At 43.4% G+C, this 24,960-nt stretch overlaps 2 protein-coding genes and 1 non-coding gene across 5 annotated transcripts in view; 2 read left to right on the forward strand and 1 right to left on the reverse strand.

Annotated features, from left to right (window-relative positions):
• The window catches only part of LIMD1 (LIM domain containing 1), a 33,185-nt gene extending 20,404 nt beyond the window's left edge, over nucleotides 1–12,781 (forward strand). The window contains exons 3-9 of one of the 2 annotated variants that reach the window (XM_058831430.1): nucleotides 1,438–1,505; nucleotides 3,107–3,169; nucleotides 4,511–4,641; nucleotides 5,747–5,798; nucleotides 6,484–6,552; nucleotides 6,868–6,955; nucleotides 7,520–7,659. In XM_058831430.1, coding sequence (XP_058687413.1) covers nucleotides 1,438–1,505; nucleotides 3,107–3,169; nucleotides 4,511–4,641; nucleotides 5,747–5,798; nucleotides 6,484–6,552; nucleotides 6,868–6,955; nucleotides 7,520–7,521 — 473 coding nt within the window. In that variant the 3' untranslated portion in view covers nucleotides 7,522–7,659. Of the gene's footprint in view, nucleotides 1–1,437; nucleotides 1,506–3,106; nucleotides 3,170–4,510; nucleotides 4,642–5,746; nucleotides 5,799–6,483; nucleotides 6,553–6,867; nucleotides 6,956–7,519 lie in introns of both variants that reach the window. The other variant, XM_058831429.1, reaches the window with a different exon arrangement.
• An 839-nt stretch (nucleotides 12,782–13,620) lies between these two features.
• TRNAR-ACG (transfer RNA arginine (anticodon ACG)) lies at nucleotides 13,621–13,693 on the reverse strand. The gene has a single exon. It is a non-coding gene; the product is annotated as a tRNA-Arg (tRNA).
• Nucleotides 13,694–13,857: 164 nt separating this feature from the next.
• Nucleotides 13,858–24,960, forward strand: part of SACM1L (SAC1 like phosphatidylinositide phosphatase) — a 29,598-nt gene continuing 18,495 nt past the window's right edge. The window contains exons 1-3 of one of the 2 annotated variants that reach the window (XM_058831824.1): nucleotides 13,858–14,016; nucleotides 22,814–22,911; nucleotides 24,365–24,439. In XM_058831824.1, coding sequence (XP_058687807.1) covers nucleotides 13,958–14,016; nucleotides 22,814–22,911; nucleotides 24,365–24,439 — 232 coding nt within the window. In that variant the 5' untranslated portion in view covers nucleotides 13,858–13,957. Of the gene's footprint in view, nucleotides 14,017–22,813; nucleotides 22,912–24,364; nucleotides 24,440–24,960 lie in introns of those variants that run through there. The other variant, XM_058831825.1, reaches the window with a different exon arrangement.

Genomic DNA, 24,960 nt, shown 5'->3' on the forward strand with positions numbered 1-24,960 from the left:
CTTCCCAACTGTATGATGAGAAGGTACTTCCTCACCTCAAAGAGACAGTGGGAGCAGTCCATCCCAAAAGTGGGCAGTGAGAAGTTGAGAGCACCAGAGGAAGAAATGGGCAGCAGGAGTTGTTTCCCAGCTTGAGGGTGCCCTCTGGTGTGTGCAGGAGACTGTAACACTTGTTTATTGAAGTGGGTTTACTTTGCTTCCTCCTTTCCCTAGAGCCTTGCAGCCAGCGTGGTTCTTTGCTGAAGGCTGCTGGGTAGATGCATACCATAAGGTGACCCCCAGACCAGTCCCTTGTGTTGTTCACATTTATACACCCAGCAGCTGACAATCACTTTTTTAATGATACTGGTCACATTCAGCATGTCAAGCAGGAGGCTTCTGGGCCCCAGTGTCTCAAACCAAATTTCCTTCCAGCAGTGCCTAATAGTTGTCCAAAAGCAGCCTGCAGCAGGTCCTGCTCCAGCTGTTTCCAGGTAGTGCTGCTCCCCCTGCCCTGGGCATTGTCTCCTTGGGGCTCCAAAGCAGAACCATTCCAGTGTCAGGCTGGCATTTCAAACCCTGGGCTCAATAGGGAAACCAGGCTGCAAAGAGGTAGGAGCAGCTTTTTACAAACAAACAAAACCTAGCCCTTTATTCTTGGGGAAAGGCAGGGCATTTAGGAGTGGTGGCAGTGTGAGCAAACATTGCCATGATTACATGAAACTGAAAACAGACAGTGAATGAGAGGCATAAACACAAAAGCTGCAGTAAATACAAATCTTCTCCATATGTAGAGTCCTTTCTTGGAAAAACTTTGTCATCTTGTCTTGATTACAACATTTGGATTTTATAACAATTTTTTTTTTAAATAGTTTCAAAGCTTTTTGTTGGCAGCTGTAGTAACAAATGTGCTGGTAGGTAGCAGAGAAGCCTGTTGAGTGCTCTAGTGTTGCACTCTGCTGGGGCAGAGCGAGTTGCTCCGATATTGCAGTGCCTTGTCTGACAGCTGCTGCTCATAGCAGAACAGCAAGGTTGTGACATTTTGATGAATTAAGTTAAGTGTGGGTCACTCTCTGTATGCCCTTTCTTCTTTCCTCCTTGTTCCTTTACTGGGGTGTTTTCCAGCATGAGTCAGTGTATCCTCCCTCACTCTTCCCAGAGTTACAATACCTGGTAATTTGCCAGGAGGTGGCCCAGGCTTGGTACTACTTCCTACCCAAAGGTGGGACTTTTGTCCAGATCCGCCAACTGGCATTCATCAGCAACCACCAGTGAAAGAGGGTTTGGCGGGCTAGAGTCCAGGAAGACCCATGCTGGGGTTAGGTGCTCTTTTCCAGCTGTGTGACATCTGTCCTTGGATGTCTTCATTGTTGTTTCCTTCTCAGCAGCCAGGTTTTGATCACATTTTCTCCTTGCTCTCTGGTGATCTTTTTCTTATCTCTGTGTTTTTTTCCTTAGGTCGAAAGCTGAGAGGAAAAGCCTTTTATTTTGTCAATGGGAAGGTGTTCTGTGAAGAAGACTTCCTGGTAAGCACCCAGTTGGCTCTTGTAATGAGACATCTCAGTGTTGCCAGCCAACTCACAGCCTTTCTGCCTGTCGGCTTTGCCTGTGTTTCACACACTTCTGGTCCAGCATCCCGCCCGGCCCTTCTGCTCCAACATTTTCCCAGGGCCAGCCCCAGCCATGGTGGCTGCCCACATGTGGTGCTGAGAAGGCTGACCTAGAACAGAGGCTAAACAGAGTTAAGAATAAAGTAGATATTTATTAAAAGGCTTTAAAGGATACACCTTGGGCAGTACAAGAGCCTGGCCTGGGCTACACCCAAGATGGACCCAAAAATAGTCACAAAAAATGGACAACTGGTCACGAGGTCTCACATTTTTATAAGTTTTGGTCCATCTGCATATCAGGGTTAATTGTCCAATTGCAGCTTCAGGTTAGGAAGTGCCATCTTTCTTATTTTCTCTCTTCAGTCCACCGTTGTTTATGCTTTTGGGCCTGAAACTTCTAACTATTGTCCTTGGTATCAAGCTAGAAAAGGAATGGTTTTGTCTACCTACTCTGTGAAGGGAGCTCACCAAGACTTAATATGAAGCTCAAAACTACACACCTAGGCAGTACAGAATCTGAAAAAAAAAGAAAGCTAGAACTTAAGGCATCAAATTGAGTGAGAGCCCCTGGTTTTGTGGCACAGACCCCTAGCTGAAGCCATAAACTGTTGTGATGGCTCCTTCAAAGCACGGTCTCTGTGACCATACTAAGGAGGCAGGAGTGGGATGAATGGCTACAGAAGAATGAATGGGTGAATTTCCTTTTTCACCTTGCACCTTAATGGATATCTTTTTGTTGCCCTCAGTGGATTCTGTGTGTGTACCTAAGCCTGAAGCAACCCTACAGTCCTCTCATTGGCTGGTGCAGATAAAAATCCATACAACCTTCTTCCCCTCAGTTCTGGTAGATTAAGCCTTCCTTAAGACTTGAAAAAATGTCATTTTCCAAGTTTGCATTCCTTCATTCATGGTGTGCTGTGCCCAAGGTGCATGTCATGGACGTGACAGACAGTTCCTTATCAATAGATCTCAGCAAAAATAGCAAAAAAGTTGTTCTGGGCCAGACTTTATTGCTATCCTAACAGGAAACTGACCTCAGAGAAGCTTCAACAGAATTATAACCATATAACCAAAGAAAAAATTTGCTTTCCAGGCCTATATATACAGATATTGTGACAAAAATATGTGATAAACACAAGTAGGTTCTTGTCTTGTAGATTCATGTGGTCAAATAAGCATGCAAATAAGTCTTATTAGAAACTGCTTTATTTGCATGGGCATTTATGGTATTTATTTTTATACTTTAAATTAAAGTTTAATTTTGGACTTCATTTGGAAGTTATAGGAACTTGTACTCTTTCTGAAACTGGGCAGTCAGAAGTATAGATAAAATATCGGAAGATCATCTGTTCACACTTTTATATAACAAAGAAAGCAATGGAAAGTTTAGCTTTTCTGTGTAAGGAGCACAGAAAAAGGACCAAAAACAAATATGCAAATAACACTCCACACTACACTGTTGTTCATGCTTGAGTGGCCTTGTGAAATTTTAAGTGAATTCTTTTTTGTCCTTGCAGTATTCTGGTTTCCAGCAGTCAGCTGACAGGTGTTTCATTTGTGGTCATTTGATAATGGACATGGTAAGTGAAAATTGCTTTTAGGAGAAAAAACTCCCACAGCTTTTTAGAAGAATGCATCAAAAGCAAAGTACATTCATATCCAGTGCTGTCTGTTATAATTTGGTAGTTTGCTTAGTGTAAGACTGGTATCAGAAGGAAAATGCACTGAGCCTTTTGTTGATTTTTTCAAGGAAGTGAAGCTGGCCCCCACTGTACATGGTGCAGAGACACTGCTCTGCCCGTTTTCAGTGGATGTTGAAAAGTAGAGCCTCCAGGTCTTTCATCCCTTTTTGGACTTCTCTGGATAGTGTATTTGTAATCCTGTTTATGCTTCCTGCTCAGCAGTGCTGTGGCTCTGCAGTGCTCCCTAGCTGTGAGGCATCAGTGCATCTCTCAGCCTCTCTTTCCTGCAGTCAAGTTGTGGTTTCCCATGTGTCTTCTGGATTAAGTCATTTCCTTGTCATTTTTTGTGGGTACTGATACTCTGGGGAGCAGGTTTGGCCTGGAGTGTGTGATCCGGACCTCAGTTCATATCTGTGAAGCAGGATTAGCCTACAGCAGGTACCATCCATTCCAGATGTGCATGGGGTAGGGGACTCTCAGGGGGTCAGCATTCAGTTGTAGGACATGCAGAGGGAGACCAGTATAGCTGGTGGTGTAAGACTACAGCTGAGGAAAAGAAATTAGGAATTTCTGGTCCACAGCATGCCTCCTAACATTTTCTAATGCATATCATTAATTATCTTTGTTTGCCTGCTTACACTGGAAAGCATTACAATTGGAAGCTGTTTCTTACTCAGAAGTCTCATCTTTCTACTGACGGACCATGGTATTCCAGGTAGTGAATTGCAGCTGTTGAGTTCAACAGTTTCCATAGTCTGTGCTAATTAGGAAGCCAGGTGAGCGAGTACAAAGCCCTTCAATATCTCAGGAATTATGAAAACCTAGCAATAATACTAGTTTCAACTTCTCATGGAGATTATAAAAGTGTATTTCCTTTGTTTGGCTGGTACATCTTGCCTTGAGGTCTTGCTATGTATTCTCTACTTGTTGACTTCAGAAATTATTTTCTTTCCTTTAAATTCTGTCACTTCTATCCTTTGTCATGCTAAATACCTTGACTGAGTCTCTAAATTGTTTTCTTACCCATGCTAATAATTAATATCTCTAGAGCCAGATACTTTATATTGATTCCAGCTGCCCTTTCCATCCTTGTTAACTGATTTCTCAGATGAGACAGGGAAAAAAGACACAGCCCTACTGATGAATATACAGCATTATCTGGTGTAAAGCTGTTTGTTTACTGTTTTCACCTTTAATGGCTCTTCATGTGCATTTTCCCTTTCTCTTGCTCTGTTGCAGATCCTGCAGGCTCTAGGGAAATCATATCATCCGGGCTGCTTCCGATGCGTCATCTGCAATGAGTGTCTGGACGGTGTGCCATTCACTGTAGACTCTGAAAACAAAATCTACTGTGTCAGAGATTACCACAAGTAAGGACAAAATAAATAGCACAGATGTTGCAAGCAGCAAGCCTCTAATTTAGCTTTTTAATAAAATAAGGACAGGGTTAAAAGTTTGAGGATGGGGCTAGACCCCCAGAAATTCCTCCTCTCTCCTCTTATCCAGCCATTGACTCCTGTGTAACTCTGATGCTGTCAAATTACCTCTGGGCTTCAGCTGCCCCTTCTGCAAAGTAGAGAGGGTGAGAAATAGTGCTCCTGAAGTGCTCAGTGATGTACAAAATTAGTCTGCTTTAACGTAAGCCTGTGAATGCCTCTGGAAATCAATTTGATTTTCTTTTTGAGTAGTTGAAGGGCTGATTTTGACTTTTATAGAATCGCCACTGAACCTGGGAAGCAAAACTTTTACCCAGTTCTAAATTAAACAACTGATAAATCCACTTTAAAAATCACTTCTTATTTAGACAGTAAAATAAAATGGCTGTGCTTTTGGCTGGTAGTTATGGTATTAGAACTGCACACATTTTGTGTGTCCTTCTGGCTTGCTTTGGTCCTTGCTCCCTTTTCTGAACAGGGAGAGTATTAAGTTTTGCTCAGACAGCCCTTGGAACTCTTCTGAGTTGTGCCAAGACTAGAATTGTTGCAATCCTGTTGCCAAGATTAGTGCCCTTGTATGCCATCACTATTCTGAAATTCCTCGTATTTCCTTGCAATTTAATTTGTTATTGTGTTACAAGGTCTTAAGAAGCTGTGCAGTCGTGTGGTATTTTCTCAGAAGTTCTCTGCCCAGAGGCTGCTATTCCTTTTAATGTATTTTTCTGGGGACAGTCCTGCTCAGTTCCTCCTCATTTTCTTTTCCAAATCTGTCAGTAACAACCAATAATTTTATAGGGAATTTTGCTTTTTTTTTTGGCACTAAGTGTAAAATATAAGGTCTCTTTTTGCCTGATTGAGCAATGTGTGCCAAGCATTACTTAAAATAAATGCTAAAAAGAATTTATGATCTTGGGATGCAAAGCTTTCCTGGGGGTAAGTGATTTACACCTGCAGCTTTCCATGTTATCACTGAGAACATACACGCCTCTCTTTTTATGTTGATCCATAATTTACCTTCCATTTCTCGTTGCTCTTCCAGAGTTTTAGCTCCGAAGTGTGCAGCATGTGGACTTCCCATTCTGCCCTCTGAGGTGAGAGCCTTTTATTCCATATCCCCTTGGGGGACGAGTGTCAGGCTTTGCTTGCTTTCACACGTGACCACGTGTCGTGCTTGTGGATGGGGAGAGTTGGTCACTTCCTCTGGAGCGCAACCCTTTGGTCTAAGCTTATGCACTGTTCTTGAGATGTCACCCTTCTTTGTTCATTGTTGAAGTTTATTCTTCTTGGCCAAGGCTGCTTTTTTCATCTCCTGCAGGATTATGCTGCTGCTAGTTCGATGTTCAGGAGAATTTTCTTTTATGTCAATAGATGTTGGTAGTACTCATGAATGTCTTTTGTGTGACCACTCTGGGACTCTAACTAATTTTAATACTTGGAGGAGATGAATCTTGAGCAAAACTAATCTACAATGCTGAAAAATGTGACCTATTGAAATTACCTAGTCATTAATTTGTGATTCCTGATAGATGTTACTGTTAAACAGAGAACATTTTTACATTTCTGGTGTCACACTTTAGGAGGATATTTGCAGTCAGTCAATGATGAAGCTTTACTGTAAAAATAACTGCAAATGGCAGGATTTATTTGTGCTTTCCAACCAGCTGCCCAAATGCATTTCTTCAACATTCATTTTGTTGCAGGAAGCAATCTACAGAGTGCATGTGTCTGATCCTGCTGTAATCCTTTGTAATTTCTGCTTTGCTCAAATGCTCACAGGGGTCTGATGAGACCATTCGGGTTGTGTCCATGGACAAGGATTACCATGTGGAATGTTATCACTGCGAGGTAGGTCAGCAGCTTTCTCAGGGGGTAAGCGCTTAATAGTCATAACTGCTATTATTTTTAAGATGGAAATAAATCTCCTGCCTTACAGTGGCAGTAGCTGAGCAATTCAAACCTTGCAGTGAGACCCTTTCTGTCAGTGACTGAGAAATTTCCAGACTGAGGACAAAAGTTTTTGCTGCAATGTGTTTCACTTCGAATTTCATTTGCTATCCGTAAAGTTATGGGCAACAAGTTATTATTGCTTTTCAGACTTGTCAGTTTACTCATCTGTACAAGAAGCATGGTGACTTAGTAAGGTCTGTTGCTGCCTTTCAGAAACTTCGAGCTCCAGATCACATCAGTGTATCTGATTTCCAAGTCAGATTGTTGAAAAATGCTAAGGGAGTGACTGATCCTGTGGGGTGTAAGTTACCTTCACTCATGGGAAATGAATGTGTCTTTGGGGCTGGAGAAAGGATGTGGCTGCACAAGGAAAAATTCCAGGAGATGCCAGCTCTTAAAAACCATTTAGTCTCCGTGCAGGGCATCTCCGAAAGCTGCCATACTTCCACAGTGAGAATTAAAATAAATAGTTTTGTTTTCCCACTGTGCTTATAATGCAGTGAAAAGAGACCCTGACTCCACAAGCTGATTTCACATCAGTACAACTGTAATGTGAAGAGGTGAATCTTACCTGACAGTGTAAGGAGACACAGGTGTGTTTAAAATACAGAGGGTTGCACCTTACCACAAGATAAAGCTTATTCAATGAAACTGCTTCAAACAAATATGTACAAGGTTGCCCATCAAAATGCCTGTTTTGAGAAGATGTTTTTCTTCTTGTGGTACATGCTGGACTTATTAGAAAGGAGCTGTTGTCTGGGTGTCTTCTGTCCTTGTCACAAAATCACTTTCCTGGAAGCCAGACCCCAGCTGACACTGAAAGATGAACACAAACTCTAATAATTTGCACGGCCTCTCTTTGCAGGACTGTGGGATGGAACTGAACGACGAAGATGGACATCGCTGCTACCCACTGGATGAACATTTGCTTTGTCACTCCTGTCACCTGAAACACATAGAGAATGGCACAACCCCAGCAGCTGCCTACCAGCACCACTACTAGTCAGCGTGGCCAGTGTTGGGAAGCCAGGACAGAAGACTTGTCACATGATCTCCCTCTCCCCACCTTCAGCTGATTTCCTGTGCATGTTTTCCGCCAGTCAGCAATGTTCCTGTCAAAGGATATTAGAGATTTTTGCTGGATTCACCAAGTTTGTGTGCTTGTGGGTTTCAGCTGCATCAAACCACATCTATTTGACCAAGAATGTGGCATGTTACCTAAACAGATCAGTTTACTTTTACGTGCCTTTTTCTGCCACCTGGAGATTCCTCTGGGCTCATTTTGGAATCTTCAGTGAAAGCACAATTTGCTCTCGTGCCTATGAACTCAGATCGTGCCATGCACAATTAAAAAGCCAGGGGCTGGCTTGCCTGCCTGCCTGCCTGCCAGGGACATCCCATCAGTCTACTGTTTCCTGAAAGCACATTTCATCAGGTTCCCTGAAGGACACCAAACTATTAGTACCAGCTTTTTAGACACTCTCTCTTTTTATTAATTCTTTGGAAAAAGAAGAGAAAGGGGTCTGTGCAAAATGGCACACTCAGACCTTTCAGTTAATTCCCTGAACTCCAGTATCTAGTCAAGTAAAAGCACCAATTCTCCAAGCCCAAACCAGGCAATGCTGTCTGGCAACTGGAGGTCAACGTCCCATTTCAAACAGAACAAAAAACTGTAACAAGCTAGGCTAAGCCACTGCAATGCCTTGGGGCCCAGGCTTGTGTGTCAGCATGACACATAGGGGCCAGTCTTCTGTGTCAAGAGTCTGAACAGTGGATCATATTTGGAAAGGAAAGGTCAGGATGCTGAAATGAGGGAAATCCACCCTCATTCTTGATTGCAGGGCTCACTTTGGAAAAAAGCTCTCTGTACACAGACAGTTGCCTGAGTTTTCCAGTTTGTCCTCTCAGCTCAGCCCTCAGCCTGGCTATTCCTTTTCTTGGTGTTTACCCAGCACAAAGCCATTTCACAGTGGTGCTTATTTAGAGTTTGAGAAGTGAACTTGAGATTGTTATGAAGGCTTTGTTACACAGGGATTTAGAGCCCAGCTCCACAACCTGAACTCAGATGAGTATGTTGGCATAAACAGATTTGCTCCTGTGAATAATAACAGCTTATCTGAGCAAGGGGTTAGAGAGTTTGGTCCTTACTTTCCATTCTGCTGAGAAAGCAGGAAGGCAAATTGTTTCTTTTCTTGACACTCCCACCCTTTATAGTCAAAACTATTCCCCTCACACGTGTTACATGTGTGATAGGTTTGCCTGCAGTGCATGTTCTGTACCTACCAAAGCTGTGCAGCCCCTCATGTACTGGTACTTTTGTTTAACAAAAAGTTCTTAATTTAAAGCCTCAGATACAGTTGGGGATCTTAACTACTCTTTCTTTGTGTGGAAAACCAGTTAAATCCTCAAGTATCTATGCTGAAGATGTAAATTTGGTTCTGACTGGCAAAGGATGGGATGACATTCTTGAAGATCTTTTCAGTGTGGAAACGACAGTAAATTAGCTGAGCCGTGCCATTGGGACTCCTGAAACGTGCCCATGCTGAAAACCCATTACAGTTCAACAAAACCTCTTTTCCAATAGCATGGATGTAGCTTGAATGTCACTTGATGTAGCCAGACAGCAACGTGTACCCATCTGGAGCAGCACAGGTGTCAGGTAGCAGCAAGTTGCCTGTCTCTGCCTGTGCTAATAAATCATCTTGCCACAGCTGAAATGTGAAACTGCCCCAGCCTCGGGAGCCTGGCATGGAGTTTCATGATGCCAACTTACCATCCAGCCCTCTGCCCCATGCAGCTGCAAGTGCCCCTGCCTGTTTCCACTGCTCATCAGGATGGGGATGGCAGCTCGAGGCTGGAGGCTGGTCCTGCCTGGAAGCCATCCAGAGCTTTGGTGTAGCTTGGATCTGTGACACCATTTTTCCTGGGCACATGCATACCTTCAATGAGTGACTAAAAGCTCAAAGGAGTGCATTTTATCACTGTGAAATATATCTTCTGAGAGTTTTACCTTTGATTTTAGAGGAGGTAAAATTGAACCCAAATATGTGAGCCCTCCTAGAGCCTTAAATTTAGTCTCCAAATGCAGGTTAGGAAAGGGGTGACACAAAATGTAAGCAGTGCTGCATCCAAGCAGGATGGATCTAGGGCAGCAACAGCCAGGGAAGATCCCAGAGTGCTCTCACACCAGTGTATCCCATCAGCTTGTGTCCTGAAGCACAGCTAGGCTGAAGCAGGGAGGGGGTGTTCAAGGTGTGACTGTGATCTTAGGACTGTCTGAAGGGACTGAACTGGAAAATAACACCAGCTCACAATCCCTAGTAAATAATTCAGATAGTCCTGGGCAGGTGGATCTGTGCCCTAGGCTGCTTTTGGCAGCGAGGGCAAAGAGATATCAAAGTGTTTTTTTGAAGTGAGCTGGAAACACCAGGTTTGGTCATCTGTTGCTGTGTCTGAAAGACCAGCTGCTATATAGTTCATGCTTTTGCTACCTCTCAATTTTTTAGATCAAGCCCTTGTGCACATTTTTTGGCCTTCATTTTAAAAAGATCTGAAAACACTAGTGGGACTGGTATTTTCTTTTTAAACTGCAGTTTAAACTTCTGTCTCACCCTTGCAGTTTTCCCCACAATCTCAAAATAAGCAGGAGAGAAGGGTATGGGGAGAAGGACAGTTTTCCTTCATGGAAAGCCTCAAGCAGGCAGTTTGTGGCAAGAAGCTCTCTCTGCATCACCAGAGAGTTTGGCCTCTGCTCCCACACAGTGTCTTATTCCTGTCAGCCATCCCATATCCCTTGGCGCTTGGGAAATGAAGGCTGCCCTACTTCCAGTTTTGAGGTCCCCTATAAATTATTAAGTGCTAACACTCTCCTCTATTTACAAAGAGCTGGAAGTGACAGTGTGAGGCTCTTGAAAAAGGAGCCTGTGAGCTTGTGGTTTTGAAGCTAAAGCATCTACTGCACTGCCCTGCACCCCTGTGTGTGCTAACTTGCACTGCTTCTATCTCTGGGAGTTCAGATTCATTTAAGCTCAGTATTATTTCTCCAAGTCTGTGAGGGTTAGAGTGAGTCCCTGTTGATTTTCCCCAGCTAGTCCCCAGCTCTGCAGCTGCCTGACAGTGGATCTGGCACAGGGGAAGGCAGGGGCATCCTGCACAGGGGAAACTTCTCCTCCTGACCCTTCCACCAGGCATCTGTGGAACTGCAAGCCCTCACTGCCTGCCTTCAGGCAGCTCCCCCAAAGGGAAAAATAGCTCTGGAGCTGGAGGTATAAGGCTTTGTATCCTCTGCAGAAGAATTTCAAAAAACATGTTAAATTCCACCTATCTCCTGGCTGATATTGCTGTTCATATGAACCTTGTTGCCTTTTAATTTATTGAGAAGCTCTGAAAATGTACTATGAAAAGTTAGTCTTGGTTCCTCCCCCAGCAAGTTCTTCTGACTGGTTTTAAAGTAGGGGACCTTTGGAAGTCCCATTGTGCTGTTAATGAGTAACTCTCATGCAAATAGTTATTCAAGTGAATTCCCTGAAGCCTGCTTTCAGGAATCAAAGCTTAGATGATTTTTTCATTCAGATCATGCTGTTAAATTTCTATTGCTTAGAATACAGAAACTCATTTAAATAGGGATTTTTGCATAAGAGCCGGGGAAAAGCCCCAGCTACAGAAGCAACAGACATTTTTGTGTAATTTAAAGTGTAAGAAGCACCTGTGATCAAAGCAATTTGGGAAACTGCCCTGATGTTAAAACACAGGGAACAGCAGTTTCTAACACTCTGGTAAAGGAGCATTTGAAAAGATCTGTGGCTCTTCAGTTTCTGAATTTCATTTGGGGGCTTCTAAAACATTTTCCCAGTCTTTCAAGGTTTAAATGCTTGGTTTTTTTGATTTTTTTTTTTTTTGGTAGATCTTTTTACTACAAAGTGAATAGCTGCTTAGTCTGGCAATGATGGAGTTTCATCAGCAATCAGGTGTGATGTGGCAGCCTTGAAAGGGGGAAACTAGGCTTCCAAGAGCTGCCATGTGTCTGGCTGGCCATTCCAAAGAAAGGATTATTTTTTTTTTTGGAAAAAGATCCCATATGGGCCTTGACCACTTGCTATGTGCTCACTTTTGGGGTGATATGTGCAGTTGTGTCTATGCACATGGATATGTGGCAGGTGCTGCCTGTGACACACCTGCCATTCACACCTCTCTGCCCATGCCAAGTGCTTGTAGGCGCCTTTTAAGCAACTTTCTATGCATGAATGTAATGACAAGTTGACCCAGGCTTCCTCACTGGGAAATACCCCTGGAGTCAGTACCTGCAGGCAGGGAAGGGCTATGACCAGATACACATCCCTTTCCCCCATCCTGTGAGTGTCTATGCCACTGGGATAAGCTGGGAAGGGGTTTGCATCTCTCATCATCACACAGCATTTGTGCATTCGTTTTTCTTTTCCATTCCTGTGTCTTGCTGCTCGCTGGCTGCAGTGGCCCTGGATGTACTTACTGAAGCTGACTGTGCAGACATCTTCCTGTCACGAGCCCAGAGAGAGTTTGGAACTGCTCACCCACCCTTTTCCTATGGAGAAGCAAAGCTTTCCTGAGCAATAAAAATCCTTACCCTGCTTTCTTCCAGGGCAGCCAGAAGCTGGTGTTGCAGAATGCATCTGCAACCCACTCAGACACCACAGGAAATGGGAAGATACTGTCCCCACGTGCAAATACATAGCAAAGGGTCCTGTAAAAGCAGGAATGCCCTGTGACCCAGATGGAGGGATGACTGGGCTGCAGTTCCCAGCCCTGCCCGCACCAACCCTCCTCCCCACGCAGCAGGTCTGCGGAGCATGGCCAGGCAGGGACCCAGGCACACACACACACAGGCTCTGGCTTTCTGGATCCAGAAAGCAAATCCAGAGCCTGGCTAACGATACTGAATGGTACTAGTTATTTTATGTTTCCTTCAAAGCTCAGCTCCAGGAGAGAGTATTTTAGGATTTGTGCTGGTGTAACTAACCTTAGCCTCCTGTGAACACAGCCCTCTTTTCTTCTGTGCTGTTAAGTATTTATAAAGAATGAAGACTGGTAGCAAAACGAAGCCACTGGTCTGTTGTGATTTCAGTGATTAAAGACAGTATCTTAAGCAACACTCGGAGTCAAGTCTTTCCTAAACTTAAAACGATTGTCATTGCCCAGAGTCCGTAGTGGGGGGGAGTTATGCTGTGAAATGATGGTTTCCCAACCTCTTCCTTACTCCTGTCCCCCCACCTCAGTGGGGTCCACTGGGAATTTCCAGTCGTTTGCAGGCAGCTGGTATTTGCTGCATCTCCACGGGAGGCTTCCTGCTCTGGAATCCTTCTGGGGAGGAGGCTCATCCCAGGCTGAGGAGCTCGGGAGGGATGTGCTGCGTGTGGGAGCAGGCTCTGACCCCAGCATGGGAGTCTCCTTTGCAGCAGTGGTGGGAATGGGTTCCTTAGAAGGTTTTGAGTAGTGCTCCCATGTCAGGCAGCCGCACGGTGCTCCGGCTGTCCAGATGCCTCATGCCCGAAGACTGGATGTTTGCCAAGCAGCACCACAGCAGCTTGGAGCTATCAGCTATAATGAAGCAAATAAACAGGAATAACTAATTATAGTTCCCCCTCCTTGTGGCAAGAAGCTGCCCAAACCTGGGGCATGACACCCAAAGAGCTGTCTCTGGTGGGAAACTGGCCAGGAGGTGCCTCAGTTTTGCTTTTTGCCAAACCCCAAGGCCTGCAGGGTCAGAAAGGGTGGCCAGGTGAACAGCTATCCCCGAGCTGGGGGGCTGCCAAGGGCAGGAAGCCCTGTTATACACCACCCAGCCCTGGGAGGTTTGGAGACCCCCACATTGGGAGCAAGAGAGTGGCAGCGGTGGGCTTGTATAAAGGGGTGGGGGCTGTAGGCAGCACCCTCGGCTCGAAGTACAAGAGGAAAAAAGAAAAATACGACTAGGGGTGAAAAAGGAGCAGCCGAGCCAGCCAGGAGTCGAACCTAGAATCTTCTGATCCGTAGTCAGACGCGTTATCCATTGCGCCACTGGCCCTGCTCGAAAGCTACCTCTTGCCGCCGCGTACTTCAGCACACGCACTGCTCTCGCGCTGCCTCGGCCAATGGCGGCGCCCGCGAGCGCGCCCGGCCCCGCCCCCTCTGCCATAGGCGGCGCCCCGCCCTGGGCTCGCCAGCGCGCCCGAGGAGGTTTGTCCCGAGCGGGGCTCCGTCGCTCCGGCCCAGGGACGCGTCAGTCGGGCAGGGAGGGAGCGGCCGGGTCGGAGCGGAGCCGGCGGCCGGGGACAGCCCGAGGGGACGGATGGCGACGGCGGCACCGGCGGGAACCACGGCAGCGGCGGCCTACGCCTGCCTGAAGCTGTGAGTGACCCGTTGGGACGGGGGTGACGCGGCTCTGGCACCTGCCGAAGAGGAGGGAAAGGGAAGGGAGGAACCGCCGGTGGAGCGACTTTCGCTCGTCCCTTGCCGTCCCCTGCCCTCCCCTGGCCCGTCCTCTGCCCTTTCTGCCCATCTCAGCTCCTTCGCTCCCCCGGGTGACCGCGAAGGGCTTGGCCTGAGGTGGCGGCTGCGTGCGGGAGGAGGGGAAGAAGGAGGGAGGACTTTGGCCGCGGACACGGGTCCCCTGTCGCCGTCCATCCGACAGCGCTGCGGGCGGGCGGCTCCCGTGTCGGTTTCGCTGCCCTCCGCGTGTCCAGGAGGTCAGTGCCTGCGGGGCTTCCCTCGGCGTGAGGAACCAGGGCTGCCTGCTGGTTGTGGAGGCTTCCTCTCTGGAGCCATTCCAAACCCACCTGGACGCGTTCATGTGTCACCTGCTCTGGGTGACCCTCCCTTGGCAGGGGTGTTAGACCAGGTGATCTCCGGAGATCCCTTCCAACCCTGACAATTCTGTGATTCTGCCTTCGTGCTGGCAGGCGGCCGCTGTAGGGGCTGGGGCACTGGTGTAAGGCTGTGAGTGTGCAGCGCCGCTTGCCAGCAGAACGTTCCCTAGGCGTGCTTGTCCATCGGCCTCTCGTGACACAAATGGGCTTTTTTTTTTTTTGTGGTGTGTGATGGTTTTGATGCCAGTTGATGACTGAGCTTTGAGGGCTTTGAACTTTCGGGTCTCTCCTGTGCAGTGCCGGCTGTGACTTTTCCAGATAAATTATTCTAACTACTAACAGTGTAATTTTATTATTAAAACTTCTTTTTTTATTTTTAGGGGAAACTGTAACCCTTTGAACATGTGTGTATGCCACATGTTTGTTTGCTGCCTTTAATACAGCAGCAGAAGTTGCATAACCGAAAGCAGTGCAAAATGAACACTGCAAGAGGCATCTCCATAATAAACCCTCACACCAACCAGTTCAGACTCCCAAGGATATTGCTCTGAGCATGAGACTCTTCATGACTGTCTGAAGGCAAAAGTGAAGTGTCTTTGTGTGTCCTGAAGGCATTCCCAGTCTTTTGACCTCTAAAGAGTACCTGGAAGCTCCATAATTGAGTTACTGATGCCATTTTCAGGCAGCAGTATCAGAAAGTGACTCTTAAGCCTGATTTAACTGTACTTTATGCTCTGTTAAATTTCATTTGAGAGTCATCTTTTGGATTCAGAGCAAGTAGATCTTTTGGAGGTCTGTATAAACAGTTTGCCATAGTGCTGTTATGTGTTTCAAAGTCATTTGGCTTCTTATTTTTTTTAGGTTGTTATATGAGGGTACACCAACCCTGGAGATAATTGAGTATTGCTGAAGAGTAAGATCATCAATGTTGGCTGAAGGACTTTACTTGGCAGAAAGTTGTGGCATTGGTTTGTTTTGTTTTGGTTTGGTTTTTGTGGTTTTTTTCCTTCTTGTCACCTTAGCAGTATTTGTTTTTCTTGAAGCTGATCTTGTGGTCTTTTTGGCTGCAGAGGAGCAAAGGTGAGCTGTGTGAGAAGCAGTTGTGTGACTTGTAGAGCAGAGTTGTTCTTACTGAGAAATTTTTCAAGTAAAAGCACTTTTCTGGATACAGGATAGTAAAGAATTCTCTCATTCAAAGTTTAATCTTGGCTAAAAGTACGCTTTGATCTTTTTAGAACAAGGCTGTCTCAGATGTAGTTTAACATGAGTTTTTTCATAAACATAAAAACAGAATTGTTTTGTGTTCTGAAAAATAAGCTCATTTTCTTTTCTTGTCACACCAAGTTGTGATAATGGCTGCAGCCTTTCCACCAAGCATTTGAAGGTACAGGGCCATAACTTGGATGATGACTCAAACCTACCAGATTGTCAAGGTCAAAGGAGAATGTTCTCATGAAAAATCCAGGCTAGACTTCAATTTGGGGATTTAGTGGTGGCAGTGTTTGGGTGTGGGTTTTTAACTGATAACTCACTCTCAAGATGATAAGATCAGATTCTGCAACTGTACCTCTTCTGGGTAGTCTGCTGGCCCTGTACAGTGCTTCCCTGATTGCAGTGCTCTGCGGGGTCTCATTGTGTACATCCAGACACAGGTTCTAGCTCTCAGCACAAACCTCTTGTATTCTCCACCTTATCAAAAGTAGTGGTTTACGCCCTTTGTGCTTTGACCAGTGTAATCAGTCAAGTTCAGGTGGTAACAGTAAAAGTGATGATGTCTGGCATTAGTGCTGCTTATGGAACTTACTGAGTGACACCAGCAATTACTGGGAAAACTATGAACCTGACAACTGTTATCCATAGTTGTCACCTCTGTCAGTGCTATATTTATTTAACTTCTTCTGGTAGCCTCAGGAGTTGCCGGTCCAGTTAATATATAAAAACTGATTGTTGAAGGTGTCTGCAGAATAGAGAAAATTCTGACTCTTGTTTTGTCTCAGTTAAAATCACTTTTTAAAATTTGTGCTTGGTTGAAGACTTATCTTGCTGATAGCCTTCTCATTGTCCTGTGGGTCTGTGACACTAGCTGTGTTTCAGATTTAACTCCTCCTGCCCATAGTTATGTTGCCTCATATGCTTTGTGAAAGTATTTATCAGTCTTTGGTAGCTACTGCACTTGAACACAGTGCCCTTCCACTCGTGTTTGTGTTTGGAGGGAGGTCTAAAAGGGCATTTTCGTTTGAATAACACTTCCAGAAAGAACAACTACAAATCCCTTTCTTCCTGCTCCATCTAAGTGGCTGTCGTGGTAAAGCTCTGGGATGTTGATTGAGCAGGACATTAGCTTTTGCAGTAAATTATTTTCATCTAGAGTGAAACTTCACTGGAAATAGACACTATGTAGCTAGGCCTTTAATACATGCCTTTTCTGTTTTGTTTTTAAATGGAATTTCCATTAGTATTCTAAATCCTGGGATTTTTCTCCCTGCAACAACTACTGCAGTATGGGAGATGTATGGGTTCCAATTCTTTGAGCTGTTTCTGCTCGAGGAGTAGTATTTATGGGAGACATATAATTAGCACACCTGCTCACCTAGAAAATCTGGAATCTCTGGAGTGCTGAAACCACTGGTGTGTTAGCTCTGTTACTTAACATACTGTTGGGACTCTGCATAAACTAACATCTTTCCTGTATCTCACTGCAGAGCAGTTTGCTGTGCTCAAGATCCCAAGTGCACCCCTATGCAGTATAGGGTGTGCTTTTGGCTTGCTTTATTGCAGTATTCAGAGGCTGACATCAAAGAGTTCCCTGCATTAGAGCAATGTTAAGTATTTATGGTGAAATAATCAATTACTGAAGTGAGGGTTTGGCTGTTGAAGCCTTAGAAGGCTAAGTAATATTGAGTGAAGTACTATCTTTAGTGGCCATTAGAGCATGCTGGGTCCTCTTTCATGCTGTATCTGAACACAGGAATATTCCTATGTGTAAGATCAACCTAATTAAAATGTGGGATGCAACTGTGTATCATCTGTATGATACACAATGCTTCTTTATCACATAACTAAGGAAGTGAAACTTCACAACAAATACACAAACAAAATAAATACTATCTCACTTTACTGTAAATGAGTCTGACTTTGCACTTGGTGTAAGCAAGCAGTGGTTTGCTCTTTTTTTGGCATTTTTTAATGTTTCTGTTGTGTTGGGAATCAATACTTTTTCCCTGCAACTTTGAATTGTAGGAATGAAATCTACTGAGTTGCTTTATCTCTTGGCTTCAATCAATACAGTTTCAGTTGTAGAAGATTATCAAAATGAAATCCAAGTCACCTTTAGTAATATTTGAAATGGGAATTTGGTGATTGTAGTTCTTCAATACTTCTCTTGAGTAATGTGAGTTATACTAAAAATGTAAAATATTTGCTCTTATCACTTTCTTTGTTCTTTAGCAATATTGAGAAATAGTGCATTATAATGATGGTCTGTTTTCTTTTACTTAAAAAAAAGAAATAGAAGAACTCCAATTTTGTGAAGATTTGACATGGTATGAAGTTGTAAGGGAAGCAAGATGATGATGAAGCAAGGTGGTGAGAGCTCTTGATATCCTGTGTGGTTCTAGACAGCAGTGACAATGTAGCTGAGGAGAAGGCAGGCTCCACTGTCAGATGTGAAGTTTATACAAAACCAGAATGTGGCTGGGTGAATGAAAACCAGTTCTAAACATAGCTACAGACACTATGGGCTTCTATAAGACTGCTTTCCTGACTGTTATTTTTGTTATAATATTGGCACTTGGACATTCATCTGTCCTTATATCATTAAAAGAATGGAATGAATCTGCAATTTCTAGTTGTGAATGATCCTTTCTTCACCATTTGATATCTCCCTGTCAGATGAGTGAAATTAGCATGTGTGCTATCTGTCTAAGCTTATGATAGACGTACAAGCTTGCTGGTGAGTACAGTTTGGAGATGAACCTACTCTTGCATGCAATGTTCATCAGCTTCCTTTCTGAAAGACAAGTGAGAGGCAATCATCTTGACTATAGCAATTTAATGCTGGAAAAGGTCATCTAAGTGTGAATGAGACTACTAGCCTAGTTCTGGTAATCGGTAAAGTTGTAAATCAGCACTTGGGCTGGAACTGCTTTGAGTCTTGGCCTCTTCCTCAACTGTATTTATTTTAGGAAATATTGAACTTCTTGCACAAATGAAGCAAGGACTAAGTGAATCATCTTTCTGTTGAAAATTCTGTAGAGGACTAATTATCCCACTTCTTCTGAAGCACGAATTTAACATCTTGCAGGGCCTTAGGCCTTTCCAGTTTGTATTGCACAGCTGCATTTAAGACAGTTTTTAAAGGTGATCCTGGCAGTGTAGTATTTGTTCAAGTTCTGTCAACTTTGCAGGTTGTTAACTTCATTTCCTTTTGCCCCTGTTTCCCCCCTCTCTCAAGAATCAAAAACATTTCTGTTTCAGACTGCTGCAAGCTGCCGAAGCTTTTTTGGTCCATTGAGCTGAAAACAGGGATGACTTGCATTACATTTTCTGACACTTTAGTCACCAAGTTTGGTCCTGGAGAGGACCATGGGAAGGAGGACTTTGAATAAATATGAAACATAAATTTCTAGCTTTGCTTAAACTATAGACACTGTGTAAGAGGATACAATGATAAAATTGTTAAAAGGGCAATGGTAGTGGCAGGAGATAATGTGGTCTAGGATTTGAGAGAGAGAAATGCTGTGATCTGATCTAGCAAAGCGGGGCATATGACACACTTTGAGAGACCAAGCATCATTTGCAGCAGCAGCCCTAATTCTCTCTGTTTTCTTTCCAGTTTGGGGGATATTGAGATAAAAGACTTTTTGTTCTTTGGGGAGAAATTGTTTTTCTTGCATGTGGTAAAGAAAACATTTGTTTATATGACAATTATTTGAGATTTGTAAGCTTCTTCTGTGTTGGTTAAAAACAGACTTTAACTAGTATGCATGTGAATCTCTGTTCTGAGAGTGTAGTAGTGTCATGGCCATGTTGTACTTTATAATGTAAGGAGCAGCTTTTAAAAATACTGATCATGGATGGAAATGCTTTCTGTGTGTCAGTATAGATGTCTTGTCTGTGTTGTGCTCATCATATAGACATAGTTCTCAACACTTTATGACCTGATAAGTTAATGTATTTTTTCAACCTACTTTGTTTGAGATACTGAGATGAGTAAGAGTCCATAAACATCTGTGTTGATGGCACAACAGGTCCAATATTAAACTTCTTAGAGTCTCTTCCCAGTTGTTGTTTTTACTGGGATCTTGTGTGTCAGCTGTCATCCCAGAGAAAGATGAATGTTCAGCTAAACCAATTGAAAATAAGCTGCAGCTTTCTCTTGTGGAAAAAATCTCTCCTGCTGCCTCCTGCCCAGTTAGCAATAGGTTTCTGACTGCATCTTAAATAGTATATCCGCTTTTATTTTTAGATTCTTTAACAAAGTGAGAGTTTATAGATGTCTTGAAGCTTGTCTTGCCCCTCTTCTATCTGTGTATGCTTGTTTGCTTTTTCCATAGAAACAGCTTCCATTATTGCTGTGAAACTCCCCTAAAGAGCTGGTGGTGCACATGTACACTTCATCAAAAGCAATGGAAGCAAAATAGGTGTTCTAAGGCTTTAATGTTCAGTGAACTGCATGTCTGTATTTCTTACTCTGGTGTATTTATTTTCAAAGATTAAGCATTTAATACATGTACGTGAAAGATTTAAGGATGCTGATTTACAAAGGAAACACTGTAGATATATTTCCCATTTTAGGACCCATAGACTATAATGAAGTTAAATTATTTGATGAACACTTAACTATTAGTTGCTTTACAGGTGGTTGTATTATGTTGTTTGGTGGATTTTTTCAGTTCAGTATTTGCTCTTCTCTGGCTATCCTCTAATTTCACAGTTAGGTTGTGGAATCACCATCCTTTGAGAGAGTCAAAACACCCTGAGAAACAGGCTTTAACTTAGAAGTTGAATAAACTTTGAAGTTGGTCCTTCTTTAAGTGGGTAGAAAGTGGGGACTTCATGACCTCTTTTTAAGGACTGGTGAGTTAATCCTGGGTGCACACTGGAGTGGCTCTGTCATTCCCTCCTCACCTGGGTAGGGGATAGAAAATAAAAGGAACGACTGGTCATTCAAGATAAAGACAGGGAGTGATTACTCAGGAATTACAGTCGCTGGCAGAACAGAGTCAACTTGGGGAAGTTAGTTTAATTTAGTAACAATCAAATTGGGGTAGGATAATGAGAAATAAAGCCAAGTCTTAACACTTTCCCCTCACACCTCCCTTCTTCCCCATCTCAACTCCACTCCTAATTTTATCTACTGCCTCTGTCTCACCCAGCAGCACAGGGAGACTGGGAATGGGGTTTGTGGTCAGTTCATTATACTTGGTCTCTGTTGCTGCTTCCTCAATGGAAGGACTCCTTTCCCTGCTGCAGGATCCCTCTCCCAGAGACAATTCTTCACAAGCCTGTCCACAGTGAGTCCTTCCCACAGATTGCAGTTCTTTGTGATCTGTTCTAGCATGGTTCTCTTCCCCAGAGTGCAGTCCTTCAGGAACAGGCAGTTCCAGCATGGTTTTCCCCCAGGGTCATAAGTCCTGCCAGGAGCTTGTTCCAGTGCAGGCTTCCCATGGGGTTACAGAATCACAGAGTATTCTGTGTTAGAAGGGACCCACAAGGTTCATCAAGTTCAGCTGTTAAGTGAATGGCCTGTATGAGGATTAAACCCACACCCTTGGTGTTATGAGCACCCTGTTCTAACCAGCATCACCCTGCTCTGTTGTGGCCCTCCAAGGACTGCAGGTGGATCTCTGCTCTGCCATGGACCTCCACGGGCTGCAGAGGGACAGCTTTGCCTCACTGCTCTTTATGCAGGGGAATCTCTGCTCCTGGAGCACCTGCTGCCCCTCATTCTGCAGTGACCTTGGTGTCTGCAGGGGAGTTTCTGTCACACATTCTCACTCCTCTCCCCTGCTGCAGTTGGTGTTGTGCTGAGTGTTTTCCCCTTCTTAAATGTGTTATCCCAGAGGTGCTGCCACCATCACTGATGGGTTGGCGTTGACCAGCAGTGGATCTGTCTTGGAGCTGGCTGGGATTGGCTCTGTGAGACACAGGAATCTTCCAGCAGCTTCTCACAGGAGCCAGTTATGTAGCCCCCCCACCCCCTGCTACCAAAACCTGGCCATCGGACTTCTCTGATCTAAATTAGGATTCTAATTCAGCTTTCTGAAGGATAAAAAAAAATAAAAAGAAAAGATGCCTGGAAATGCAAGATCTATTTAGGGAGAAGGAGCCTAAAAATACCTACCCTGTTACCAGAACAAAAATTTTAAAACTCTGACCCCATGTCTTGTCAAGCCTTACACTGGGAAAAATCACTATAAGAGTCAAGAACAATAGTTAAGAGTGTTTGGGATGTTTTCTTTGTTTGCTGTACATTTCCTGTGTACAGCTGCAAGTCAGTTCTGCATGACCTTCCTATTGATGCACAGTATAATGTCTGGCTTCTTGCAAATATCACAATAAGTGTATTTTTAAGGAACTCTTCTAAAAACTGTTTATGACCAGCATTGGGTTTTGTGCTGGTTTTGAGGGGAAGGAAGGGAAAGATGGCAATGAAGTCTGAACAGGAAGTCAGTGTGTGACTTCTCTGTCAAGTGGGGGGATACATTAATGCTGTGTGTGTTACGTAGACCTGGCTAACACATCTGGGAAATTTTGGTGTTGAGACACCTGCTTCAATAAACTAGTGTGCCACTTGAACTTTTCCATTTCTGTGTTGCTGTTTCCAGTGGATTCTTGCAATATTTACAACACTAATGTGTTGTAAACATGTTGTAAACACGTGTGTTTATCGTTTCGTACATTACATTTGTTTAATAGACTTGCATTAGGGATGTGGTCTGATCTGTTAGGAAGTTTTTGGTTTAAAAACTTCTGATTTTGTGTTGCGTTTTGGCTTATCAGATATAGCTTAAGCTTACAGGAATTAGAGTAAACCACTGTGTACACAAATTCACTTCCATGTCTTTACCTTATGGTAATAAAAAAGGATTAAGATTGTTAAGCAAGCCATGAATTTTGCAATAACTGATGAGCTGGACTTGCCTTTTTTATTTTTTTATTTTTTTTTGCATGCTGTCAACATCAGTGGCTGTTGGAAACAATCCAGTGAGAATTTTGTAATTTTGCAGCTGAAATAAGGTGTAAAATTGATTGCTCTGTCTTCAGGTGGTGAAGAATAAACAAACCCAAAGTAAGTTTTTGAAACTAATTCCATTTTCCTCTCTATTCCCTTAAAGGCATATAACGCCAGAGAAGTTCTATGTGGAAGCCTGTGATGATGGAGCAGATGATGTGCTTGGTATTGACAGAGTCTCCACAGAAGTCACTCTTACAGGTGACTCTCCTCACCAGTATTTCTCAATACAGTCTTCTCTATCCTTTTTGTCTGTTTTGCTCTAGGAGTCCAAGAAGATCTTCAGAACCATCCTGAAATGATAATGACATAATTGTTTGGGGTTTTTTTAGTTACAGTTTGAAACAATGCTTTGTCTGTTCTGCAGAGCTTTGTTTCAAATGCCTTTTGGCTGTGAGTTTGATGCTGTGGCTTACCAGGGTGACAGTGCTTGCCTGTTTTTTGGGAAGACTGTCCATCACAATAGGGGAAGCTGACTCATCCAGGCTAGTTGGGGTAGGTGCTAGAAGTTGAAGATCAAACAGGGAAAGGATTGAACACTGGGGTTCTGCAGCTTTTCCAAATTGCCCCAGTGCTGTCTTTTATATAAAACTGAAACCTGACTTTTCATAAAGCCTCCAGAAACAGCTACAGTAAAAAAAACCTTACTGTAAATTTTCATTGGGTGTTGTAAATCCAGATTCAAATGTTGGTGGGAATAGTCTTAAGCGTGTTGATGTCTTGAAAATTTTAGTTACATTTTTTAAAGAATATGAAACAACTTTGATTAAATAACAGTAAAATGAAGGCAGTGGGAGACTTCCTTTTTGATACTTTAGGAGTTTGGTTCCACAGTATTACTGATCTCCAAACAGACAGATATACTACAGTAAGAGTAATATAAAAGCAGTCATTCTGTCTCTTTTATTAGGCTTCTTGTATACTTCATGTATGAGCAGTGTGCCCATCCCACTAATACTTTTGGTATTGTAGTATATTATTTTAATTTCTCCTTCAAAACTCTAAAGATAGTTATCCCAAGTCTTTTGCTAGTCTATATCTTTCTCACTACTGGTGTTTTATCAGATGAACCTGCAAGGTGTTTAAAGCAGAGGAAGATTCAAGGGTTACCTTTCTCAGTTTTCTGAGTTCTGGGAAAATGCCTCATTCTGGGGGATGTTTTGGGAGTTTTTAGATTTAATATCTCTTCTTTTGTTTTAGAAGTGTGGGTAAATGAAATTTACACATGCTAAGACTTTTAATTGCTATTTGGGTACTTTTTGTATCTCTTGGTATGTTGTGTGGAATACTGTGTCCCCTGCCACATCTATGCTGTTGTTGATAGTTTTGCAGAAATAGCTTAGGTCTTCTGAAACAGAAATAGACCAAAGCTCAGAAGAAGCAAACAGACCTGAAAGGCACAAGCACTTATGGTTTGGTTGTCCTTTATGTCTTGTTGGCTTCAAAGCAAAGCTTCTGGAAGTTGGATGGACAACACATTATTGAGCAGTCTACTTGCTATACTATCATGTAAATAAGCTTGAATTTATTCAGTGGAATGACTACTTTGATTAAACATGAAAAATTGGTTAGAAAGTGGGTTAGAATCCCAGATCCTCCTCCCAGACCTCCATCAGGCTTTGAAATTCTGATGTTCTTTTCTTCTGCTTTTCAGTTAAAAAAGATGTTCCCCCTTCAGCTGTTACAAGGCCTATATTTGGTATTTTGGGAACTATCCGATTGGTGGCAGGTAAGGAGAACTGGGTTCTTTAAACATACTTAGACAAAATAGATTGCTAAAGAAGCTTTAGAGGCAAAAATAGTATTTGCAACTATCTGAGGTTTCACTTTCATCACTATGATAGGCTTTCCTTGTGGCTTCAAGAGGATAGAGGCGTCTAAATCTACTTTATCATGAATGTTTGTTTAACTCTTAAACCAGGAGGTACTCTAAAGGTAGGGTTAAGTGGCAATTTGAGTTAGAAGGAATGCATTTCAAATGAGTGGAAAGAACCTCATCTACTTAGTCCTTGTAACTATTTTAATCTTAGCTGCAAGATTTGATGCAACAGTCAAGTGTTGCATTGTGAAGCTTGATCAATAATCATGGTACACAAATAGCTGAGAGTGACTGAATGATAGACAAGTAGATGCAGCTGTTCAAGTAATGATTGTGTTGCAACTGGCCTGCAAATATGAAGAAAATCCAGCATGAAAAGGACAAGATCAGACTGGAACAATTCTAAGTTTAGGGAGTTTTAGGATAATGTA

Source organism: Poecile atricapillus, chromosome 2, assembly GCF_030490865.1.
Source record: "Poecile atricapillus isolate bPoeAtr1 chromosome 2, bPoeAtr1.hap1, whole genome shotgun sequence".
NCBI lineage: Eukaryota > Metazoa > Chordata > Aves > Passeriformes > Paridae > Poecile > Poecile atricapillus.